Source organism: Phyllostomus hastatus, unplaced genomic scaffold, assembly GCF_019186645.2.
Source record: "Phyllostomus hastatus isolate PE091 unplaced genomic scaffold, TTU_PhHast_1.1 phas_contig_402, whole genome shotgun sequence".
In the NCBI taxonomy this organism is placed as follows: Eukaryota; Metazoa; Chordata; class Mammalia; order Chiroptera; family Phyllostomidae; genus Phyllostomus; species Phyllostomus hastatus.
Genome location: NW_025333873.1, coordinates 5,362,891 through 5,387,280, shown reverse-complemented (window position 1 = coordinate 5,387,280; position 24,390 = coordinate 5,362,891). Strand labels below are relative to the sequence as shown.

The 24,390-nt window shown below is 38.5% G+C and overlaps 1 protein-coding gene across 5 annotated transcripts in view; it reads right to left on the bottom strand.

Annotated features, from left to right (window-relative positions):
- ITSN2 (intersectin 2) overlaps nucleotides 1–24,390 on the bottom strand; it is a 115,931-nt gene that overhangs the window by 34,913 nt on the left and 56,628 nt on the right. For all 5 annotated transcript variants that reach the window (XM_045844632.1, XM_045844634.1, XM_045844630.1 and 2 more), the window contains 10 exons: nucleotides 16,818–16,954; nucleotides 13,471–13,607; nucleotides 12,110–12,207; nucleotides 11,539–11,714; nucleotides 11,090–11,234; nucleotides 8,787–8,992; nucleotides 6,715–6,779; nucleotides 4,377–4,543; nucleotides 1,896–1,941; nucleotides 1,691–1,812 (listed from right to left, as the gene is read on the bottom strand). In XM_045844632.1, coding sequence (XP_045700588.1) covers nucleotides 1,691–1,812; nucleotides 1,896–1,941; nucleotides 4,377–4,543; nucleotides 6,715–6,779; nucleotides 8,787–8,992; nucleotides 11,090–11,234; nucleotides 11,539–11,714; nucleotides 12,110–12,207; nucleotides 13,471–13,607; nucleotides 16,818–16,954 — 1,299 coding nt within the window. The remainder of the gene's footprint in view (nucleotides 1–1,690; nucleotides 1,813–1,895; nucleotides 1,942–4,376; nucleotides 4,544–6,714; nucleotides 6,780–8,786; nucleotides 8,993–11,089; nucleotides 11,235–11,538; nucleotides 11,715–12,109; nucleotides 12,208–13,470; nucleotides 13,608–16,817; nucleotides 16,955–24,390) is intronic.

The following is a 24,390-nucleotide window of genomic DNA, read 5'->3' as shown; positions in this document are numbered from 1 at the left end:
ACTTCCTTTAAACGAGAAGGGTGAGTACCTCACAGTAAGACATTCTGACAGAGACCACATTTACATAACTTTTATTACAGTATACTGCTGTCCTTGTTCTGTTTTACTATTGTGTAGTAATTGCTGTTAATCTCTTACTATGTCTAATTTATAAATTAAACACTACCATAGACATACATGTAGAGGAAAACAGTACATGCAGGGTTCAATACTACCTGCATCCACTGGGGGGGGTCTCAGAACAAATCGCCCTCGGATAAGGAGGGGCTACTCTTGTTTTTTAGCAAGTCCTGTGAGTCCTTCTAGCAAATTATTGAACTTCAGAGTGGTCCTGGGGACCTCCAAACTTTCCACTGGTGTCAGAAGTAAGGCTGGTCTTGGGGACCCCTAAATTCTGCATTGGCCTTCCAGGTCAAACTAGAAGACTCAATGTGCATCTCAAAATGCAGCTGAAAACACTATTTGTAGAAATCTATTTGGAGATCTTCAGGCTCAGAGTTACCTACATATTTTACATAAATAATATTTATAAACTAAAAAGACTTTTCTAGAGTTTTTTATTTTTTAAGAGTTCTAATAAGCTCAAGTCAACACTTAGAATGGAGCCGTAAACACCTCCTGGGCCGTGTGTGTCGTCAGGAGACCCCCCACAAAACGTGCGGAGAGCCGTGTTTCCCGCTTCGGTGGGCTGCTCTTCAGAGCAAATGGGAAGGTGCAATTTCAGGGGGTTATTCAAGAAGATACTGAGTTTTGAACATCCACTGTTCTTTAGGAATTTCAAGACTGATTTGCAAGAATAAAGCTATATTTACCCTCCTTATTACAATCATATTATCATCAATCTTACATAAAAATACAGCTGTTGTACCTCTCCTCATCTTTTTAAAAAAATCCTTAACTGAGGATATGTTCACTGATTTGAGAGAGAGGAAGGGAGGGGGAGAGTCAGAGAGAGAGAAACACCAATGTAAGAAAGAAACCTCTATCGGTTGCCTTCTGCTCACGCTCCGACTGGAGGTCAAACCTACAGCCTAGGTATGTGCCCTGACCGGGAACTGAACCCACAACTTTTGGTGTACAGGACAATGTTCCAACCAACTGAGCCACCTGGTCAGGGCCCCTCTCATCATTTTTTAATCCTAAAATGCTGCTTAGTTTTAACAAGCAAAGAAATTTTAGTAGAGAGAAAAAACCGGAATCAAAACATTTGCAATAACTGTCTGTGTTAACACTTTAGGGACCCAAACCAGCCTCACGTCGGCTTGCACTTCCTTTCCTTGCTCTGATGCTGCAAACACACAGGCCACGGCGGACAGCACAACGGGCAGCATCTCCTGAGTACACAGCCTGGAGCGTGTTGTCTTCCCCTAGAGGCCACGCTGTGAGACACCAGGCGAAGACGACACTACGCTTTCCTTTAAGAGGTGTCTGTGGTTTGTTAACGCAGGTATTATTGAAAAACAGTTACGTCTTTAGAGAGAGAGAGTTATTCTTCATACTGTTACTGATGTCATTTCAACTGTGCTCCAAATGAACAGTGAAAAGACTAGCGAGAAACATTACACACTAAAATGTTAATACAGATTACCTCCATGTGGTATGATTATAGGTGATTTGAAATTATTAGTTTTATTTTTAATGTGCTTGCAATACTTTAAAAAATTGATAGATGTTATTTCAAGATCATTACCTGCAACTCCCCTTGCCACCACCCACTTGTATTTTTCTTTAAAATTAGTATTAACTGCCCCGGTGCAAGGCTAAGTTGTTCAGAACCAGAAGCCACATATGCTGAAGTTACTTGAGCAATCTCTGAAAAGAAAAGAAAAGAAGAAACTATGAATTCAAGACTATTAAACACTTCAGTAATTTCCTTACTTCGTTACTATACATACCAGGCTTCTTGTTTGATGTTCCAGATTTGCTCGCACTCCCAAAACTCTGTAAGGAAAAGATACTCTGTTTTATCATCTTCCAAAAATCCAAGTGTAAAAGTACAAAGGTTACTAGGAATTAGAAATATCCAATTCCCATGATGCTTGTTTCTTTAAATGAAGAGCCAAGTGACAATTAGCCTTATGTTAACCAAAAAGCTAGGAATCCAACACTTATAGAGTGACCTGGTCTGCTCAGAGTATAACAGACACCAGTGACTGAGGTCAGCACCCGCTGACTCAGCAGGAGAGCTTATTTCTGAATCTCTCCTGAACATTAAATGTCACCATCTGGGCCAAATACACCCCATTTATCGATGGGGTCAGGACCACATACAACCTGTGTTAAGGCATCTGTGTTTTGCTGCATAGGAGGCAGTTTTTCTTTTTCTTTTCTTTTTTTTTTTTTTGGCGATGTTTCTCCCAAACCTGACCTAAGAACAAAAAATCCTTACTCCAGCAACTATGACCTGTTTGACTTTATGGGCTAGGCTGGGCCGACCACATTTCCTCTTTTTAGAAATGTGAATAAGAAATGGGAAGAGTTGACATTTTTTCTGTTGGTCGACGCAGCTGTAGTAACAGTACTGTAGCAGAGTTGATGGTAGTCAAGAGCTAACATTTTTTGAGCACTTACTATGTAATAGACACTGTTGTAAGAGTGTTACATATTTAAATTCACTTTGAGAAGTTTCACAATAAACACTACTACGTAATTACGATTATCCCCATTTTACAGAGAAGGAATCAGGCACAGGAAGGCGCAGTGACCTGTCTCAGGCACCTGGCCTCTGACTGGTGCAGCCAGAAGTCAATCCAGAGTCTCAGAGGCTTTCCACTGAGGTCTGTGTGGTTCGTGGATCCCTGGGGGCAGTCCTGGAGCCCCGAGTCAGGGATGTGGGAGACGCGAGCTGTTTTCACAATATACTGAGACATTATTCGCTGACGCCTCAGCAGGAATCACGGCAGCGATGCCAAACTGTACTGGTATCAGAGTGCTCTTCGCAGTTGTGTGCTCCGAACAAAACAGACAAAGCCAGTTGCACTTAAGAGTCTCCTTGATCCAGCAGTAAAAGATTTATCAAATCTTAGTCCTTAAGTACACATCTGTTAAAAATTCTGTGTGACTAAATGAAGTGTGCTTAAAGCATTTCTGCTTCATAATGAAGTATGAAGGTGGACTCAAAGAAAAGCACACATGATTAAATTGTGAGCTAAACTAGCTTTTTCATGGAACAACATTTTTGTTTGAAAAAAATAATGAATGACAAATTATTCAGACTTGGGATTTAGCATACCTCAAAAATGAAGTAATAAGTTTGTTACTTTAAGAAAAGCAGCTGACAGATTTTTGCCAATGATAAAATTCAAGCTTTGAAGGGCAAACTAAAATTTTGGAAAACTTTGATCTACCACCATGAGCTGGACTTAAACGATTTTTCTATGAGATCAGTGGTGATGTTGACAAATGTGATTTTTTTTTATATTATATAATGAAATGTGTCAGAGTGCAGGGACTATTTGTATAACTCAGTGATTCAGTATATCCTAAACGCCCAATGAATGATGTTACTACACAATGCAAGGGAAAAGATCTAGTCAATGCATTAAAATCCAGTGAATTTTAATGTAACAATAAGAAATGTTCACTGATAGGCCTTCAGATTTCATGTTGCAACAAATCTATCACAACAAGTGAACACTTGGCAAGTTTTACTGTAGGAATATCAGGGAATAATATCCAGTTATCTGAAAATGTTTTTAATATGCTTCCCTGTTTTTTACCATACATGAAGTTGAATTTTCTTCATATATTTCAACCAAAAGAATGTATCACAACAGACTAAATACAGAAACAGATATGAAAATCTAGCTGTCTTCAATTAAGCCAAGTATTAGAGTGGTTTTCAAAAATATAAAACAATGCCACTCTTTTTATAAAATGTTTTTTTTAAAGTAATTTTTTCATGGGAAGCAAGTTATTTAAGTTACCATGCAATGAGTTTAATTTTGCTATTTTCAAATAAATTAAGAATATTTTTAGAATTTCAGTTTTAATTTCTAGTACAGAAAGCATCACTTGATATAGCCCCCCCTTCCCCAAACCCCCTTTGGAGTTCCCAGTAATTTTTAAGAATGTAAAAAGTTCCTGAGACCAAAAAGCTTCAGAACTGCTGCAGTAATCCACACTGCTGGAGGGACAGAAAACAGCAGGAACTCAGAATCCAGGCCGATCACACGAATGTCAGAGCCTTCCCTACTTTCAGTTCTGAGGCCCAGCCCTACCCTGCGGCTCTTGTTTTCAGCCTTTCATGAAGTCCTGCTCCCTGGTCTCTCTAGTAGGATCCCTGATAAATTCTCTCTTACTGGGGCTCTGTTTTAGGTATGAGCCTTGACAAACAAGAACGGAACGGTTCTGTTTCTATACCAAAGTAACTCTACCTCTTGGTCTTTGGGTTTGACATAATTTGACGGAAAAATTCCAGTCCTGTCTCCAATACTTCCTGTCCACCATTCTCCATCCTTCTGTGTCACCAATATTTCTTCACCTTCTGAGAAGGTCAGATCTCCAGGTTCTACACTCGAATACGGATAAAGTGCAATATACTCTGTAGGAAACAAAACAAAAGGGAACTAATTTTGTAAGATTGAAGAAGGTAAAAAAATTATATTAATTTTTAAGATACTGAGTAAATTCAGTATAAAAAGATCTTATGACTTAAGGAAACTTAATATAAAGAGATGTGTAAACAGAAAAAAAAAGAGTGAAGCAACTATTTAGTAATTTCTTTTTCTCTTTTTTTATAAGTCCTTCAACCTTGTTTTATTCTTAAAGTTGTTTTGGTTATGGTAGGTCTATTATATTTACACATTAATTTTACAGTCATTTTGTCAATTTCAAAATAAAGGTCTGCTTAGATTTTTTTTGTGTGTGTTGACTGGCTTTATTTTTTTAAAATTTATTTTAATCATTGTTCAAGTAGAAAAGATTGTTTGATTTCACATAAAGTTTTATTGTGAGATTTTAAAAAATTGTACCATCATCATCATCATATCAGAGAGAATAATCCCCATACTATAAAAACTTAGCAGTATCTCCACTTTATAGAGTCAAAATATGAGAAAGGTTTTCAACCTCTTCCACAAAATATATTTTAATTAGTTGCTTTCTCTTTAATTCTTTTATATATACAGTTATCAAAACACCCAATATTCATCCAACATCAATATTAGAGGCCAAATTCCATCACAAGGAGCCCGCCCCTAGCCCAGTGTGTGGCATGGAGCAGATGCTCGATAAACATTTCATAACGACTGACCTCAACTGACATGTCTGTGTTTTACTATTGGCTTTGGGTTGGGTTCCTGTGATTGTACTTTAGGAAAAGTAGTCAACGCCCAGGTTTTAGGGACCTTTCTGTTTCTTTTGAGTTTTAATGTGTCAGCATGGAATTTGATCTGTATATCATAACCTGGAGATGACCAGAAACACTATCTAGAACCTATTTATTATTCGAATTTCCAGTATTACTCAGTTTAGCTGATTTAGCCAAATAAAAATGATTACAAGGTTTAGGTCTGCTGCAACAAGCAAGGTCCTTTCCAAAACGCTCCTTCCTCACTGCCGTCCTAGGCTCCTCTCACAACACTCGTGCCACAGCCGCCGTGGGGCTCCAGCCGCGCCGGCGCCCCGGAGCTCCGGGCCTTTCACAGCGATGCCGCCTTGGCCCACACCATCCCTTCTGTCCACAGAGCCGCCTCTTCCTCTGTCACTGTGCAAGACCCTACTCACTGTTTAACAGGACGCAACACTGCCACCTCTGTGGGTTCATGGGTGCTGCCCAAAATTGTGTTTTGTTCACTCACTATAGAATTTATCCCATTTTCCCCCACTGCTCTGTGAGCTTGGAGGCTGTGTTTTATTCATCCCTGAATATCTGAGGCTGTAGCATGGAACCTCTAATTGTAGTAGATACTGGATAAATGGTTTAAGTCAGCATTAAACTGCTTTTCTTCAGCAACATAAACATAAAATGTACTTCAACTATTAACTAATTATATACTGAACATATACAATTCACTTCTAAGCCTACAGGGTGGGGCAAAAGTAGTTTACAGTTCTTTGTATGGAAAAATAACACAATAATTAATAAATAATAATATAAAACAAACTGTTTCACATACTCACAACTGTAAACCTATTTCTGCCCCACCCTGTACGTAACTATTAATGAAAAAAGTGCCTGCCAAGAAGGTAGACAATCTCTCATTTTTTCAGCACAAGATCAAAACAATTTTAGTCAAACAATCCTAAGGGCTATAAATATTTTTCTTTGTAATATTTATGATAAAGTGTATTTTGCTTTCAAATCCTATTTAATGATTTATATGGTACACTGTAATTAAAATGAGATTGGTAAATAACTAAATGTACTAAAGTTTCTCTATAGCCTAAACATCTATAATCTGGATATATAATAGCAGAAAAACAAAAACCTTTGTGCTATCTTATTGAAATGCTTTTTATTTCTGATCTTATTTATCAAGGCAGTATACGGCGAATTTTTACAGTACTTACTTTTGAAAACTGCCAAGTACATTCAGTCATATTTTTTCTATATCCTCAATCTTTGTGTGAAATAGGCAAGGGGCAGGTTTTCCTAACCTCACTTTACCACTGAAGACACACAGGCAGGGAGAATGACAACTGTGGGAAGTCAGATCATTGGTCAGTAGCTAATCTGACTCCCACCTAATTTACAAACTGTCAAGAGCTCACCATCTCCAACTGTACAGGCTGCAGAGGTAGGTTTCTTGTTTACAGCTGCATACAAAGCTTCTGGCCTGCCAAATAAACACACACACAGATTAAAAAAAAATGATGAAAAAGAAAAGGACATCAACAATCAAAAAACAAAAAGGTATTTGATGAATACAGCAGGTGTTTAGCAGCTCATTCTTTCTAAAATTAGTCTAAATATTGTCTCAATACACAGGCTATAAAATACTCTCATACACAAAATCTTAGTGGATTAAGGACTACCCAATATAAAACTTCTAAACTTTTAATAGATTAATTTCAACATGACTATCAATAGTTTTTCAAATGTGCAATTATTTTGCCTTTCTAAAGGAACGTGACACAAATGCATCAGTAAGTGGGCAGTTATTTGGTAAAGCACATGTGGCTCAGTGTAAGGAAAACAGGGATCATATAGACATTTTATTATTTGTTTAGCACATACTACATTAGAAAATTTATATTATGTTTGTTATGTTGTGTTATGTTATGTTATGTTATATTACTGGGCAACATCAGACAATAATAAAAATAACACAACTAAATTTCTAATTTTACCCAGGAAGCTGTTCTCAAAAATCGGGCAAAAGTGCTGAGTGTAAGAACCAGACATCTGCAGGATGCACCGAGGCTGCCCAGGACTCGTGAGCAGGTTATACAGGGAGGCCGTTTTCGGGCAGAGTGGGCCTTACTAACTGTAACTCACGGTGACAACGGAATGGACTGCACTGTTCAGTGCTAACTCTCCGTGACTGTGGGTTTTCAGGTTACATGCCTTATCTGTTAGACAAGGTCAGTAACTGCATGAAAAGTCAGAAGAAATGCCCTTTAAAAAGAATTTTGACTTAAGTTTTTTTCTCTGTAAAATACCATGGAATTTAAATAAGCTAACTCCTATAAAGGGCCAGCATACATGTGTAACTGTTGTTACTGTTATTATTACACACTTCTAAATCTAAAATTCCACATCAGTCTGAAAAGTGAATTTCAGCATTTGAAAGAAAAACTGATACACGGAATCTCAGCAAAGAGTTTAAAAAGATAATTTAGTGTATTCTTGTCATTCAGTTAATTAAAAAAACCTGAAGATTAAGGTTATTCCATAAAGCCTGGCAAAAACAGCAGAATCAGACCTCGAACTTTTTGATTTCCAAAGACCAGTCCCTTTTCATTAAATCGGACTGCTTTTCTATACTGACCACAAAAAACACAAGAGACAGTTCGCCGTGGCCATACCAGAGTACTTATTTCCTTGTATCACAGAAATGTGATGACCTGTCTCCCCTATAGACTGGGAACTAAAGGCCAGGGACCTTCTTTAGTTTCTGCTTTTTGTTCATTTGAAAGGGTACTTGTTTGCTCCTCTCCTTATTCACTGAATTGATATGACTGAGCAGCGACTATGCATTAAGATTATACTAGGCAGTGTTCACTTTTGTATTTGGATATTAAAAATGATTCCAACCGAAAAAAATAAAAATAAAAAAGATTACAGCCGTCATGGAAAACTTAATAAAACAAATTTTTTAAAAAGAAGATGCAGACCTAATTAATTAGGTTTATGACCTAATAAGGAGTATGTAAGGAAGTAAGTAAATAACTACAATGCTGTGTGTTGTGAGTGATAAGAGGGGCGATCTTCCTGGAGCTCTGGAGGCCCAGAGTGGGAATGCCCCACTCGGCAAAGAGGGGGCCCTCAGTAAAGGTTTATTTAAATACTGACAATTTAAAGTAAAAACAGGAGAGAAATGCTCCAAAGGAAATGAAAAGTAATCTTGCTAAGTGACCTGATGGTACAAAGAAAACCACAAATGTGCAATTTTAAGCACTCTGAAAACTTCCAGAATCTGAAATAACTGTAGTAAATGATACTCTAAAACTGGTACAGATACCTGAACGCCCTTTTCCACTCTGGGAATGGCCGACCTCTCTGTTGTTCAAACCCAAATGTAGACTTCTTGTTTTCCTGCACAGCCAGCCATACACACTCACTCACTCACTGGTGGAAACACCAACATCCACACCTCATGTGAAAACACAGAAATGCTTACTCTTCCCGCTTGACTTCACTCCCAGGGATGATTTTGACATAAGATTTTGGAAACCACCCTCTTCCTCCATGGACCTCCCCAAACCACCAATTTTCTTGTTGCTCCAAGACAGTAATAATATCATGTTTTGAGAAGTTCAAGTGGTTATCTTTCTTTGCAGTCCAGGAACAAAGGGCCTGTGCTTTCAGGTTTTCTACAACCTGTCCCTGTAAATACAAAACCACAAAATTAAAAAACCAAAGATAACCATGATTTCTGTTTCCTAGGAGGTAACATACCCCCTGTTCAAACAGCAGACCACTGTGGTGGGGTGGTGTCTTATTACCAAAGGTGACTTAAGATAACCTTAATCTACTGGCTGAAAAGTACCTGTGTCAGACAACTATCTGAGGAGCCTTCTGTTAAGTTAAAGACTGAACACCCACCATTCCGGGAAGCACCCTGGCATTAAGTATCACTGGTGTGGGAGGTGAACACTGGCTACTCTCTGCATAAGAGAACAAATGAAAAGGGCAAGAGTTGCTGCAAGCCCTTCCTCCCCTGCAGGGTCCAATGTCTCCTCGCTGCAGTGGATGCACTTTACTCAACTAGGAATGGAGATGTGGTCGTGCTAAGCCTCCCCAGTCTTCTGCCTTGTGTCCTCTCTGTATTCTTATTCTTCTTTCTTTCCCTCCTGTCTCAGAGAAGGAGTGGTTTTGGTTGGTTGACAAGGCTAACTCTTCATCCAAATTTCTTAAAAGAAAGAACAGTGTTGAACTTCTTTCCAATTTCACCCCTCAACCCATTCTAACTTAGGTTCTGCACCCATTACACTACTGAGCCTCCTCTTGACAAGGTCATTGATGACAACAAAGCCAAAAGCTTCTCCTGAACTTCATTTTCTCTGGTCTCTGAACAGTGCTGATGTAACTAAAACCCGTGGAGTTGCTGAGGCTCTCTCTCTGGTGATGGATGGCTCTTCTTTGGTCCAGCCTCTTTCCTTTCCTGTTTCACGTGTTTTCCCTAAACAATTTTATTTATGCCTCTGACTACTCAAATCTACATCTTAATTTTAACTTCATCCCTGAAATATGGACTTGGAAATCACACTGCCCACTGGGCTTTCCCGCCAGGATGTCCTTAATAGATACCTAAGGTGCAAGTCTGAAAAGCAATCAGGTTAGAACCTACCACACTCACTTCTCCTACAATGACTGCTACCCAAGGCATAATAATCACCACCCTTTCAGATACTCAGACTGAAGATCCTGAAGAGGGATCTGTAACTTCAACTTCTTCCTTCCTTTCCACATTCAATGGACTACCAATTTTATGTCAATTCCTAATGCTGCTAAAAATCTATCTCCTCCTCTGTACATTTTCCTTACTATGACACTGATTCATTACATCAGCTCTTATTACTGAGCTGTTGCAATATCTTCCCTTACCTGGTCTCCTTCCTTTACTTCCTTCCACCAATCTGGCCTCTACACTGCTGCCAGAGTTATCGTTCTAAAATATACATCTAACTCTTCTCTTAAAAACCTTTTGGGGCTTTTCACAGCCAAGGTGCTTGTATGGCATTACATGGTTCACAAATAAACTTCAACCTTTATCTCAAACTTCACTTCTTAACTCTTTCTCCATCAATCCTGTACTCTAGCCACATTATAAATAATTCTCTTATTGTAAAATACCTTTGTTATAACACTTCTCATACTTTACCATTGTTTATATGTCTGTCTCATGAGATTATGACTTCTTAATGGCAGGGATTTTTCCATTAAATTTCTAGCACACAATAAAATGCCTGGCACCTATACTCACACAATAAACATTGTTTGAGTGAAAGTGAAATTAACACTGTTTGAGTGAAAACTGATGAAGTCTGCAATTCTTAAAAATAATGTTAATGTAACAATGCTTGCAATGGTTACATCTAAGTCAGAGGTTAAATATATATACCACAGTTTCCACACAAATGACTTATTTAAGAAAAAAGCAAACGAACAAAAAACCCCCAAAACCTCCAAGCCCAAATCTCTACTTATGACAATTACAAATTAAGAACACCATACTCTGATTGTAAAAAATGGTATTTTGACTTTGGAAGTCTTAGCTGCTGTCAACTTGACATTATGAGAATGAATTGTTGAAAAGCCTCTAAGTAATAATAATTTCTTCATGTCACATGATAATGATAAGAACAAAATTGAATGCTACAAATGCTGGTTAAATGCCTTTGTACAAACATCTTCCTTCTGTTTTACACGAAGCAGGAGCAATGTCAAAGAATAAAGCACACAAGAATTGAAGACACATACCTGTCCATGAATAGGTGACACAGAACCAGGGGACACGGTGCGAGTAAAAGCTGATTTTTTCTGCCACGAAGTATTAACAGTTAGGTTTGAAAAAGATACATTTTGATAATTAGTCGCTGATGCCGGCTGATTTGAAGACTGTGATCTGTAAATATAACACTTTGATATAAGTATATTTAATTGTTTAAGATCTAATGAGATACTACCAATGTGTCAATTTGTATATAATATACACAATATTTAAACACAACTTGAGGAAAAAAGAATTCATGAACAAACTACTGACCTATGTTTTAATCAATTTCAGTATTAAAACTAAAACAGGAGATACTCTTGGAGAGTACAGTCCAGGTTAAAACATGATTAAGTAGCAGGCTTAACATAAATACATATTAGGTATCCGTGCATCTGCAGAGCTATATAAACTCCACAGTTAGCTAAAAACTTACTCAGAAGAAGGTGAGGTAGCAGATAAAGATACTGTAGGAGGAAGTAAGGCCTTCTTAGGAGATACAGATTTTTCACTTGATGGCATTTTTTCTACATAATTGCATGGAAACCAGCCAAAATTTCCTTGGAAACTACCATAAAGCCAACCAGGTTCTCCTGTGGTTTTTTCATCAACCTATGGAAACAAACAAAAAAAGGTTAGCAGTGGTTAGAAAGCCACACATTTACAATGGAGAGTGATGCAGACTTGAACACAGCCATTGCAACACTGCAAGAGCTGATCTGATGACCAAGATGGTCACCAGGCGGCTAACGGGTGGCCGTGTACGCCACATGGACATGCTAGACCACTGGGTGCTTTGCATCCCAGTCGGGACACAGCAAGATTCTTTGTGCTATTCAGAGTGGCGTGCAACGTAAAACGTATGGATTGTTTATTTCTGGAATTTCCATTTACTATTTTTAGACCATGGTTGACCATGGGTAACCGAAATCACAGAAAGTGAAACTGAAGACAACAAAGACATTACATTGTATTCAGCTTATGTGAAAAAAGACTTTGTTTCCTACCTGTATTATATCCCCAGAATTAAAACTCATCTCATCATGGTTCCTCGCTTCAAAGCGATACAAAGCTCTGTAATTCACTAAATCACTAGCTGGCTCACCTAGAGAGAAGATAATAGTCATTATTTGCTACTTTCATTTATACATCTTTGCTCTGACTCAATAAAGAACACTTAAAACCTGAAAGAAAAAATTAAGCATCAGTGTGATGAAAATCCATTTGTACGTCTTGTTAGGATTTAAACCTCTTGATGTCACAGAGTCACCGTCAAAGCAAACAAGGACGCTCCTCGGACGTAAGGCTGCAGGCAGTAAAACAAAGAGAAAACCTGCAGGGCTCCCCATGCCCAGGGACCTACAGGAGCCGTGGAGGCTGAGCCCTGCCAAGTGAAAGGAGACTACGGAGCAAGCGGCTTAGTTTGATCCGTGAAGTCAAGAACATAACAGGGAAGAAGAGCACAAAAAGGGAGGCCACACGTGAGAAGATCAGCATTAAGCATGGTCGACCGAAGGAAGAGCTATACATCTGTCAGTATGGTTCCAGAAGAACAGCAGAAAAGCTCACACATACACTAGACTTGATAAGACTAAAAATATTTTACTTCGTTCATTTGTAGAACAAATGCTTTAGCTTATAAAATTTTTAACACATTGAATTGCTGAGGATTTAATTATTTGTATATCTTGTATATCTGAAAAAGAAATAATAATAATAATAATAATAATAATAATAATAATAATAATAATAATAATAGCAGCAGCCCTGATTGGTGTGGCTCAGTGGGTTGAGCACTGTCCTGCTAACCAAAAGGTCGCTGGTTCAATTCCCTGTCTGGGCACATGCCTGGGTTGTGGGCCAGGTCCCCAGTTGGAAGCATGAGAGAGGCAATCAATTGATATTTTTCTCCCTTCTCTTCTCTTTACAAGTAAATATAATCTTTTTTTTAAAAATATAAAAGTATTTTAAGAATTGACTCTGAGGTACATCAGAAACAAAGTATATATTCTAAAAAAATTTCAATGTACAAAGACGTAAAATTTTATTGTTTCATTAAAATAAACAATTTAGTTACAGTGGCTGAACAAATATTTAAAACTGTTTACTTCAATTACGAAAACCAGGCCATGGTCTGTTCATAATGATGATTACTTTCTTTTCTCAATGTTGTTTTAAGATTTCTATCCTCAGTCTGTTTTAATGAGCCTACCCAGTTCTCTTCCAAGTTTAATTTAGAAGTTTTTTCTCTGATTCTAAGATAATCATCCGTTTTAATTTTCTTTTTTTGCTTCTCATCAGAATCTTTTTTTCTTTTGTTGGTCTGTCTCAGAAAAATAAAATCTTTTATTTTTATTTTTATCCTTACATCGTTTCTCCTCGGTTTTCTTTTCCTCTTCTTGAACTTTTTCTTGTGTCTTTTCTTCCTGGAGTCGCTTTTGTTTTTCTTCTCCCTCCTTTCTAAGATTTTCTTTCCATAAATTTTCTTTTCCTTGCTTTGCTTTCCTTTACATAAAAGAGAAAGAGTTTGCACAATGTCCTAAAATTTTTTAAATGAAAATATAATACATCTCGCTCCTGTCAAGCTTAAACAATATTTTAGATATAAAACATATTATATATAATCTTATATAATTATTTATTACATAGCAAGGAGATATGAGTAGCAGGATACGGAGAAGCAGAGTGCAAGGGAAAACCAGTGAACTGAGGAACCCTGGACAAACAGATGGGCTGAGGAGTATGACTGACAACTTCCCCACACCCTCAGATTCCTTCCTGCCAGCCAGCCTCCCAAGCCACACCCCTCCAAAAGAGGAAAAGACCTGAAATGGAATTCTTAAAAAAAAAAATCTAAAAATTATATCTTAATATCCTTCCCTTCTCTGCAGATTCTGCATGAGGACTGCCTTCCAACTCTTACTCCCATCGTCCCAGCTAACACCCCTGAGCCTGGAGTTTAGTCACTGCTGTGGTAATAGGAAACACTCAGATAAAGTATCTGCTTTTTATTTGATTGCTTCAAAGTCTTTTTCACTTGTTAGATAATAGAGCATTTTCCCTCTAGAAGTCCATGCTTGTGTACATGTTTCTATGAGTTCTGATGAACCTATACCTTGGTATCCAGTTGGTCAAGGTAATCTGTGCCCAGGCTTTGTTATTTTAGTATTATAACTAATGCTCACTATAGTTCTTCCTTGCATATATTTTTATGAAATTACTGGGAGACAGAGTTGTCACCACTAAATTTAGGAACTTTTCCAAGTCTCAGCACACACTAACGGGGCAGTGAAAACTTAGATACATCCCTGGGACCTGCAGACCGGCCTTTTATGCTCCAGCAAGACAGAAAACTTGGCTGAATTCCATGTCTCTATGCCTATAACCCCTGGCGGAACTTAAAAATCCTGGATTAATTCCAAAAACTGTAGACCCACGGAGTCACCACCCCTTCCCCCTCATCCTCAAACTGTCTTATTCTTTATACTCCTGGTTCATTATCCTATAACTTTAAGCTTCCTCTCAATCCATTGCAAATCCTCCTACACCCTCTATCACTTCACAAAATGCTTCCCAGCACTTTTTATAAGTTGAGGGCCCTGCTTCTCTTGTAGTTCTTACTTGATTTCATCTAAAATTCCCTGTCCCACTTCCTAGTAACTTTCCCTGATATTGTCTCAAGTTCATAATGACCCAATCCAGCCTTTATTTGGATTCCCACAGCATTGTAAACACCACTATCAGAGTAGTTGCCACATATTTACTGGGATAAAGAAAACACCAGAGAGTTAAGAGAATATAAAATTAAATTTTGGTCAAGTTTCTTATGTATGAGTCAGTGGATGAGAAACTTTTCCAGAACTGAAAGATGCCTCAGAAGCTGGACGGAGGGCAAAGAGGCCACATCTATACTGTGAAAACCTGACTATTACCAACAGCTTGAGACGGGGGAAACAGACAAGACATAGTATTAAGACCTAGCTCTGGACTGATCCTACACGTGCTTCTGTTCTGATCTCTTTCCTCCATTACAAGTAGGATAATGACTGAGGATGATGAGTGAAATGAAAATGTGTACCACTATTGCGGTGTGTTGCCCTAAAAGACACTGTGAGCGGTGATGAAGCAGTGACAAGATACTTGTATGTGTCAACAGAAAATTCAGTCACCACACAGTTCCCTTGGGCAATATTACAAGGCACAAGTTAAGTGGCAAATAAGAGCCTTAACAGTTTGAACTTCACTGTCTCTACTTCTCTATTAGTCTAGCATCTTTTGTTAGGGGCCACAAATGTAGGGGTCTTGGAGTAAAGAGTAATATAGCTATTTGTTTAGCTGTCTGAATTTCCTACTAGAATTATGTATGAAGAATCTAGGAGCAAAAGTAACCCAGTCTATCTACCTGTATCACACACTACAGCACCCACTCAAATTAAAATGTGTTGGGAATGACCATTCTGAAGCCACTAAGCAAAGAGGCTGAGGCCTGGCCCTGGCCAGTGTGGCTCAGTTGGTTGGAGCATTGTCATGTAACCTAGGGGTTGAGGGTTCAACTCCTGGTCAGGGCACATGCCTACATTGTACATTCATTTCCCAGTCAGGGCACTTATGATCTCCGGTTTGGGTGCATATGGGAGGCAACCAATTCATGCTTCTCTTTTGCATCGATGTTTCTTTCTCTCCCCTCCTGCATCTCTCAAAGCAATGAAAAAATGTCCTTGGGTGAAGAAGAAGGGGAGGGGAGGGGAGGGGAGGAGAGGGAAGCAGGAGGGAAGAGAGGCAGGAGGGAAGAGAAGCAGGAGGGGAGAGAAGTGGGAGGGGAGGGGAGAGAAAAAGAGGCCTGCTATATGGTAAGGTGTCCTTCCGGCCTCCCAATAACTATTAGCTCTTTTGTGGGTATTACTCCTGTGCTCCAAGGAAAAGGAATGCTGGTTCATTAATATTTGTTAATTACACTAATTTTTGACACTAGAGAACTTGAGAGAAACAGAAACGTATTAGGAACAGGCTCTTGCTAGCAGAAAAATAATAATGCAAAGCCTCTAAACCAGCAATTTTCAGCTGATGTGCTGCAAGAATTTTTGAAACATGCCATACCTGACTAATTGGTCAGCGGGACTGACCTCTTTCCTTTAGATTATCAAACAAAAAATGACAACAGCCAGCACGACAAGAGCTGTCCAATATGAATGAATCAAACTTATACTTATTTTTTTGGCCAGATCAGCAAAAAATATGTTTTTTGGTGTGCCAAATTTTAGTACCTTATTTACGTGTGCCATGAGATGAAAAAGGTTGAGGATCGCCACTCTAAATGAATGGCTCTGTGTTTCACACAGCACACTGCCCTCCTCCTCTTTGCTGTAAATGAAGGCAACCGATACATCTCCGTGGCAGAGACTGAACTGCACAACACGGAATTCTGCACTCGGTCTCATCACTCCACGGAATGAAGTATTTAGGTTTTTTTTCATCTTTTAGGTCTGACTCCAAAGTTCAGATTTTTCACTAATGAAACATAAAATTGGTTACTCTAAATTCAGTCCCTAAAAGAAGTACTGAATTTCTAAAATTAAGAATCTAATTAGCGTCTTAGGATAATCCTTTTATTTATTCTTTATTCCCGGTAAATTTTCTTAGTCAAACTAGAGATATAGGCAACAAAGTTAGAATTCCAATAGCAATGCAGTATAACATATTTATCAGTTACAATACCTTATAGCCTCATCTTCTAGTTTCTTTTTCTGTATTAGCTCTGACTTTTTTCTTTCAATTTCCTTCAACTTGTTATGCTTGATCTTATGAAGTTGTTCAAGGGCTAACTGCTGTGTATTGTAGCTTTTTCTCAGTTCCTAAAGAGAAAATAAAAATAAGTCAATTATGCCACTGATTTAAATATTTTCTGATATGATGTGTCACTTGCATTAAAAGACAAAAATCTTAAAGCAAGTTAAACTAGAGTAAAAATGTTAAAAGTTTTAAAAATATCTACATTATTAAAAAATAATGGAATACAATATATATTTTTAACCCACATAGCCACTGAGGACAAATACTTGTTAAAATCATCTACTTTTGTACTAATTCATTTGTAAGAAACACAGAATCTTTACAAGCCAATTCTCTGAATTGGTACTTCATTTTCAATATAAAAACAACGTATTAAAATTGTGGGAAAACAATTTGCTTGCTATAACACTTTAAGAGGAATTTTGTTCAGTTGTATTTTTGACATTTATGTAGTTTAATCAAGTACCCATAACTTTAATCCAACAAGATCTTGAACCAACCAAACACAGAAGCAATTAGTAAATAATTTTAAGAATTAAAAATAGTAAAGATAATGTCTACCTAAAACCATGACTAGAATGAGTCAAAATAATGAAAAGTATTCAAAACAGGAACTGAAATAAACAAGTGCTTATTGAGCACCTAATTCAATGCAAAGTGCTATCAAGATTCGCAAGGAGTCCAGGCCAAGGCCACCTAACTCCCAGATACAGTCTTCGCTTTTAAAGACTTCTCAACCTCAAAGTTGAGGAAGGTGCCAAAATGTGGGATGCAGATGAGTGCTTTAGCAGAAATTTGTGAAGACCTGTTCAGCACTTTTCCCCTCCTCTTTTAACGACATCCTTCCTGTTTGGGAAACCGATCCCCCCTTCTACTCCCCTCTTCTATGTGGCTTTGATGACTGTCAAATTCAGTGCTCCAATCACAGCACTGCACCTCTCTGCCAGAATGTTTGGCCCAAAGGACTCACATGTGATGCAAGAAGAGCCCAAATCCTTTCCTGGGATTCAGATTACTGAAGAGGAGAGAAAGGAATCTTTCTCTCTAAACTCATTAAACTGAGATTAAGATAAAGCTGGAGCTGCCACTACCCAGTGAGGCCATCAGGGACAGGAATGAAATCAACAGAGGACAGGGAGAGGCAAAGATCAGGAACAGAGGTGCAGAGAGAGGGAGTGCTGGAGGGACGAATGTCCAGTCTCAGTCCTCAGTGTCTAGGAAGTGCGCCGTCAGCAGCACTGCTATTGTCTTGGTGAGTGGTCCCAGCACTCTTTAAATAACCCTCTCTTTAGCTTAACTATTTTGAACTGAGTGGTTTTTACTTGGTACCTACAGAATCGTGAACAAAAGAGTAGAAAAGGGCTGTAGTCAAAAAGAGGGGAAAGAAAACAAAAACAAAATCCCCACCAAACCCTAAAGTTATCAGAACAAGTTTCATGGTAAAGGTGGGAACTTAGTATTTAGATAGAATGTTTTAAGTATTTAGATAGAATGTTTTAGTAAAAAATGTTGGGCATCTACCTACACACAATAACCAACCAATCAACCAATCAACAACCCCCCCCCACCAAACCCCAAACTCTCTTCTTTTCAGAAATAAAATATTTTAGAGGTGAACCCTTTTAACTTGATTGAAATGGCAGAGCTGATCTAACGGTGTGGTGTCCTGAGACTATGTCCAAAATGTCTGAGATCAACGCTTGCAGCTTAAGCCAGCCAGTAAATGCTGCATTCACAGCAAAGTGTCCGCACATCTCAGCTTCCACAGTTCTCTCTGCTGCCCCTTCCACTAGGTTCTGTCAACAGTAATAATGCAGTGGGTGAAAGCTACAGCGAAGCCGTGTGGTTTAGTGACAAGGACTCTGGGAGCATGGGTCTGGACCGAGGCTGCCAGGTCTGAATGAGGCTCTGTCAGGGACCAGCTGAGTAAACCCAGACAGTTACGTTACCGTTTCCTCATCTGTAAAATGGGTCCAACTACAGGACACACTTCATAGTATTGTGAGGATTGAATGGGTTGATACAAGTAAAGTGCTCATGATGGCGCTGGGCACATATGCTTATTACTGGCTGAAATCATAAATGAGGAGAATTGTGAGATTAAAAGGAGAGTAAAGAGAAGCCAACTTAATATCTGATCTTAACATGGCTGCAAGGTTAGCCCTCCCATTTATCCTTTAAAATACTGCTCCAAGTCTTCCTTTTCCAGCCCTTTTTCAGGCCTGAGTTGATGGGCTTCCTTGCGCTCCACAAGGCATTCTATGCATTTCTCAATCACAGCCAAACATCCACCATCACCTCCTCCACTGGAACAAGTTTCTTGACAGCAGGACTATCTTTATCAAAGTGTTCCCACCCAAGACAGGGTCTGGTACACTGGAGATGTTTAATTAGTATTTACTGGTAAATGGTAGCTCATAAACAATAGGCTATGCATATTAATAAGATCCGAAGAGCACCACAAGACTTGCCACAAACATTTCCTCTGATTCATACCATCGGACTCACTCCTCTGGGTTAGTCCCTGCTTCTGGGAGGTCCTGGTTAACCAGGTCAGTTAACCGAGAACAAGTAAACTAACTGGCACTCACAAACAGAGCTGCTCTGTCTTAACAGACTGACGGATGATCTTTTTCAGTTTAAGGAAGTTCTCTTCTATTCCTAATATGCTAATAATTTTTAAATAATAAATAGGTGTTAAACTTTATTAAATACATTTTCTGCATCTAAGACGAGCATACCATTTTCCTCCTTTATTCTGTTTCAATGGCAAATTACAATGAAGATTTTTACATGTCAAATCATCTTTGCATGGTTAAGTAAGATAAATCCAACTTGGTCATTGGTCATAAGGGATTATCCTTTTTATAATTTTTTTTAAAGATTTTACTTATTTATTTTTAGAGAGGGAAGGGAGGGAGATATCGAGAGAGAGAGAGAGAGAGAGAGAGAGAGAGAGAGGGAGGGAGAGGGAGAGAGAGAGAGAAACATCAGTGTGTGGTTGCTGGGGGTTATGGCCCGCAACCCAGGAATGTATCCTGGCTGGGAATCGAACCTGAGATACTTTGGTTCCCAGCCCGAGCTCAATCCACTGAGCTACGCCAGCCAGGGCTCTTTTCATAAATTTTTGCATTCAACTTTTTAATTTTGTTTTTTATTTCTGCATCTGTTAAACTAACCTACAGTTATCCTTTTTCCTATGGCTCTTATCAGCTCTTGATATGCTAATGATATGGTAAAGTGTGGTAAGCTTCATATGGTAAACTGAGACTATTCTCTTCTTTATATTGTGAAACAGCTGTGTGAGACTGGAATTACTTGTTCCTTCAGTAAAAACTCAGGGTCTGGATTCTCTTTCGGGGAGTCAGTTTTGAGTCATTTTTGGCAAACTGCAATTTGTTCATTTTACATTCATGTGCAAAAATCTGTCCTCTTGTTTTTTATCTTGTTCTATAAAACAAGATAATATCCTCTTGTTTTTTAATGCTTGCAACATACTTAGTCATATTTCCTTTTCACTTCCAATTTTCTTTATTTCTGCTCTCTTTCTTTTTAAAATCAGTTTTGCCAAAGGTTTGTTAATTTTATTAGTCTTTAAGAGAGTCAAATTCTGGCTTTCTTAATTCTCTGTATTAAATATCTGTCTGCTGTTTCATTAATTTCCTTCTACTTTTTTTGCTTGCTTTTGTTAGTCTTCTATAGCTTCTTACATTGAACACTCTTAAGTTTTCAGTTTTGTTCTCTTACTATAACCATTTAATGTCAAATCCTGACTTATCTGGGTTGAATTTCTGCTCTTTCACTTACTAGTTGTGTGAGCTTGGGCATTTGTGTGCACCTAATTACACAGCCTCAAAATTTATTTGTTTAAAAAATAATCTAACAAAAATAGAAAAGACAAATCCAAAATCACAGTGGAAGATTTTCTCATACTAATCTCTGCAACTGACAGAACAAGCTGATGTGGAAATCAGCAAGTCCAATCACCTTGTCTTTACTCTTCACAGGAGGGTCACAGACAATTCAAAGTTGTTTTTAATAGAATTCAGGGGTCCAGAACAAAATTAATCTTTACTTTCACTAACATCTATCTGAAATATAGTATTTTCCTCAACTCTAAATATAAGCAACAACCATGGTAATATTAACTGTACTGGTGATATTTTTCACCACCAGAAATCACAGGTATTTTCATATTATAGTATATTTTGAGTTCAAAATTACAACATTATTTTATCTGTCACCAGATCTTGTTATTTAGTTCATTAATAGAGAAGTACATAATTACTATTTCACAAATTTGTTTTTAAAGATTTTGATTTATTTTTTAGAGGGAGGGGAAGGGAGAGAATTAGAGAGAAAGAAACATTGATGTGTAAGAGGAACATCGATTGGTTGCCTGTCTCTTGCACACTCCTCAGCCTGGGAACTGGCCCACAACCCATGCACGTGCCCTGACTCGGAATCAAGCTGGCGACTTTTCAGTTAGCAGTCCAGCGCTCAACCCACTGAGCCACACTGGCCGGGGCACAAATTTGTTTTAAAAATACTTTGTGACTCTTACAATTAATTTTCTTTATAATCTTATGTATTTCATTTTATACATTTAAAACATTATTCTGAGGAATCCAGAGAGTTTATCAAACTGTTGAAGAGTCCAGGGCACAAAAATGGTTACGAACCTCTGCTTTAGAAACAAACATTTACTACCAATGTCGCCCAGCAGTTTTCAGGTCCACACCTCCCACTATTTTATCCCATCTTGGAGAATAGAGGTTCCCAAGGGAGATGGAAAGGAAGCCACAGCTTTGGTGCTGACAGATTCTACTTTCCCTCTAGGGAAAAGTACCTCCCCAATCATCCAAAGTCAACACACTAAAGATATCTGAGAGATTCACAATAATCTCTTCCTTGATAAGAATAAAATATGTGTATAGCACATACTAGCTCACAAAGCACTTCCATATTTATGCTCTCATTGAGCCATCACTAGACTCTGCAAAGAAGGAAGAGCAGACATTGTCAGCTTTTGTAAATGAAGAAAGCAAAGTTTGGAGGTTAAACGATGAATAGTTACACAACCAGCAAGGGGAATGAGTAAGAGCAGAACACCTTTCTTTAGATTCCTAGGCCAGTACTTTTTTCATTGCTCCTCACTGCTGAAGATACAACATTGCATGAATTTCCTTAATAGAATTATGCTATCAAATGTCTCATCTTTTTTTAAGGACTGTAGTTATTATTTTACAATAATAATGTTCCTACTGTTTTCCTGTACTAAGCTTGCACGCTCCACCCCCACAGAAACGTCTACTTCTCTCTGCCGAAATTTCCTAATCTTCCATTCATTCTCCTCATTACCAGCTAGTAACTGTGCCTCATTAAACCATGAGACAAGAACTCCATCTTTCCATCTCAAAATCAATAAAACTTCCTGCATCTGCACCCATCTTCTTCTAGTCTAGTTGGAGTTACACCATAAGAAAGATTCCTGTAATGGTCCAATCTGCTTCTGATTTTAAGTCTTGAAGCTGTCAACTTCCCGCTATCCACGAACAAATTTAGCTGCATTCACACCCATTTTTTCCCACTGTGTTAAACTGGAAATATTCTTTTTATCTAATCCTTCAATCTATGCTCTGGATTATCTTAATCTGCTCCCTAGGGACTTTGCTCTATCAACCACCATTTTATTCTCAATCTCAGTCTCTCTCTCACTTTCCTACTCTTTCCCTTTATTCTCTCCTCAAATCTGTCTTCCTTTCCACCCTTCCTTTTACATTTAAAAAACAGCCTTTACTTAAAAAGAGTAAATTACACAGTCAGAAATATTCCTAAAATCTGAAATACATGGTTCTCTGATGTTTTTTGACTAATTCTGTGTCTCATAAACTTTATACAGTAACCCCAAGTGCTGCATATATTCTGACTGAGAACATTCAAAACATGTATTTACTGCCACCCACTATGCGCCACACACTAGGTGCTGGTAACTCAGCAGTGAAACATTTGGCTTGAGTCAGGCAATTGTCATTAAGACAATGGGTTGGGTACGGCTGCCTAACTATCTCTCCCTTCCATTCTTCTGTTCTAACAGAACTGGTCTCTTCACCATGCAGCCATACCCCTCACAGAAAGCTGACACCACCTCCAAGGCTGATTCAGTTTTGCTTCCCTACTCCCACTTTTATTGAGGTATAACTGACAAATATAAATTGTATATGAGACCTGTCCGGAAAAAAATCCAGCCATTGTTAATATAACAAGAACAGTTTGTATGTCATTGATGTAACCTGGCAGCTGAGAGTGGACTGGAATGCACATGTGTGAACAATGACAACTTCACTGTACTAGTCAGCAGAGGCAGTAGATGCCGTTGAGTGAGCATGTGCACTGGGTGGCCTTTGCATTTCCAGTTTAAGTAACCGTGGTTTTCAGTTGGGAAGGTGTTATCCATCATGGGTACACCCCTCCAGGCCAAACAATGAATAAGAAGTACTGCCTCAGTGTTCTTCATCGGTTGAGAGATGCAATATGACAAAAATAGCCAGTTATGGGTAACTGGTGATTGGCAACTTCATCACAACAACCCTCCCACTCATGCATCACTTCTCCTGTAGTTTTTGGCAAAACATCAAATCACCCAGGTGACTCAGCCCCACTACAGCCCAGATTTGGTGCCCTGCAACTTCTGCCTTTTTCCAAAACTAAAATTACCTTTGAAAGGGAAGAGATTTCCGACCATCAGTGCAATTCAGGAAAATGCAACAGGGCAGCTGATGGCAATTCCAACAAAGGATTTTGCAGAGTGTTTTGAACAGTGGAAGAGACGCTGGGAGAACTGTGTGAGGTTCCAAGGTATCTACTTTGAAGGTGACTGAAGCATCACTGTCCTATGTACAATGTTTCTTGTATCTTGTTTAATAAATGTCTCTATTTTTCATACCTTCTGGGGAAACCTCATATATTTAAGGTATATACCTCGATGCTTTAATATACATATTCACTGTGAAATGATCACCACAATCAATCTAATTAAAACAGCAATCTCCTCACGTAGGTACCTCTCGCTCTCAGTGGTAATAACTTGAAGATCTATCCTCCTAGAAAACTTTAGGTATACAATACAATATTCTAATTATGGTCCCCATGCTGCACTCTAGACCCCAGGACTTATTCTTCTCGTATAACCGGACTTTGTATCCTTTGTTCTTCAAGTCTTTCTTACAAAAACAAAAGTCTTCCATTGACCTCATGCTGTCTTCACTCTCCTCCTAAGAGCTGTTCACACTCTTAACCCTTCCTGTCCATTCCTGATCTGCAGCAGTCCAGCTTCTGCTTACCACTCAACTGAAACGCACTTTTGGAAAGCTCTTCGAAGGTCTGCTTGACAGTTCAATGGACATTTTTCATTGTTACGTGAACTGATTGCTCGATATCCCTTTACCATGATGATTACAGACTATTCTTGCTCTCTGTGACACCATATCCAGTGACA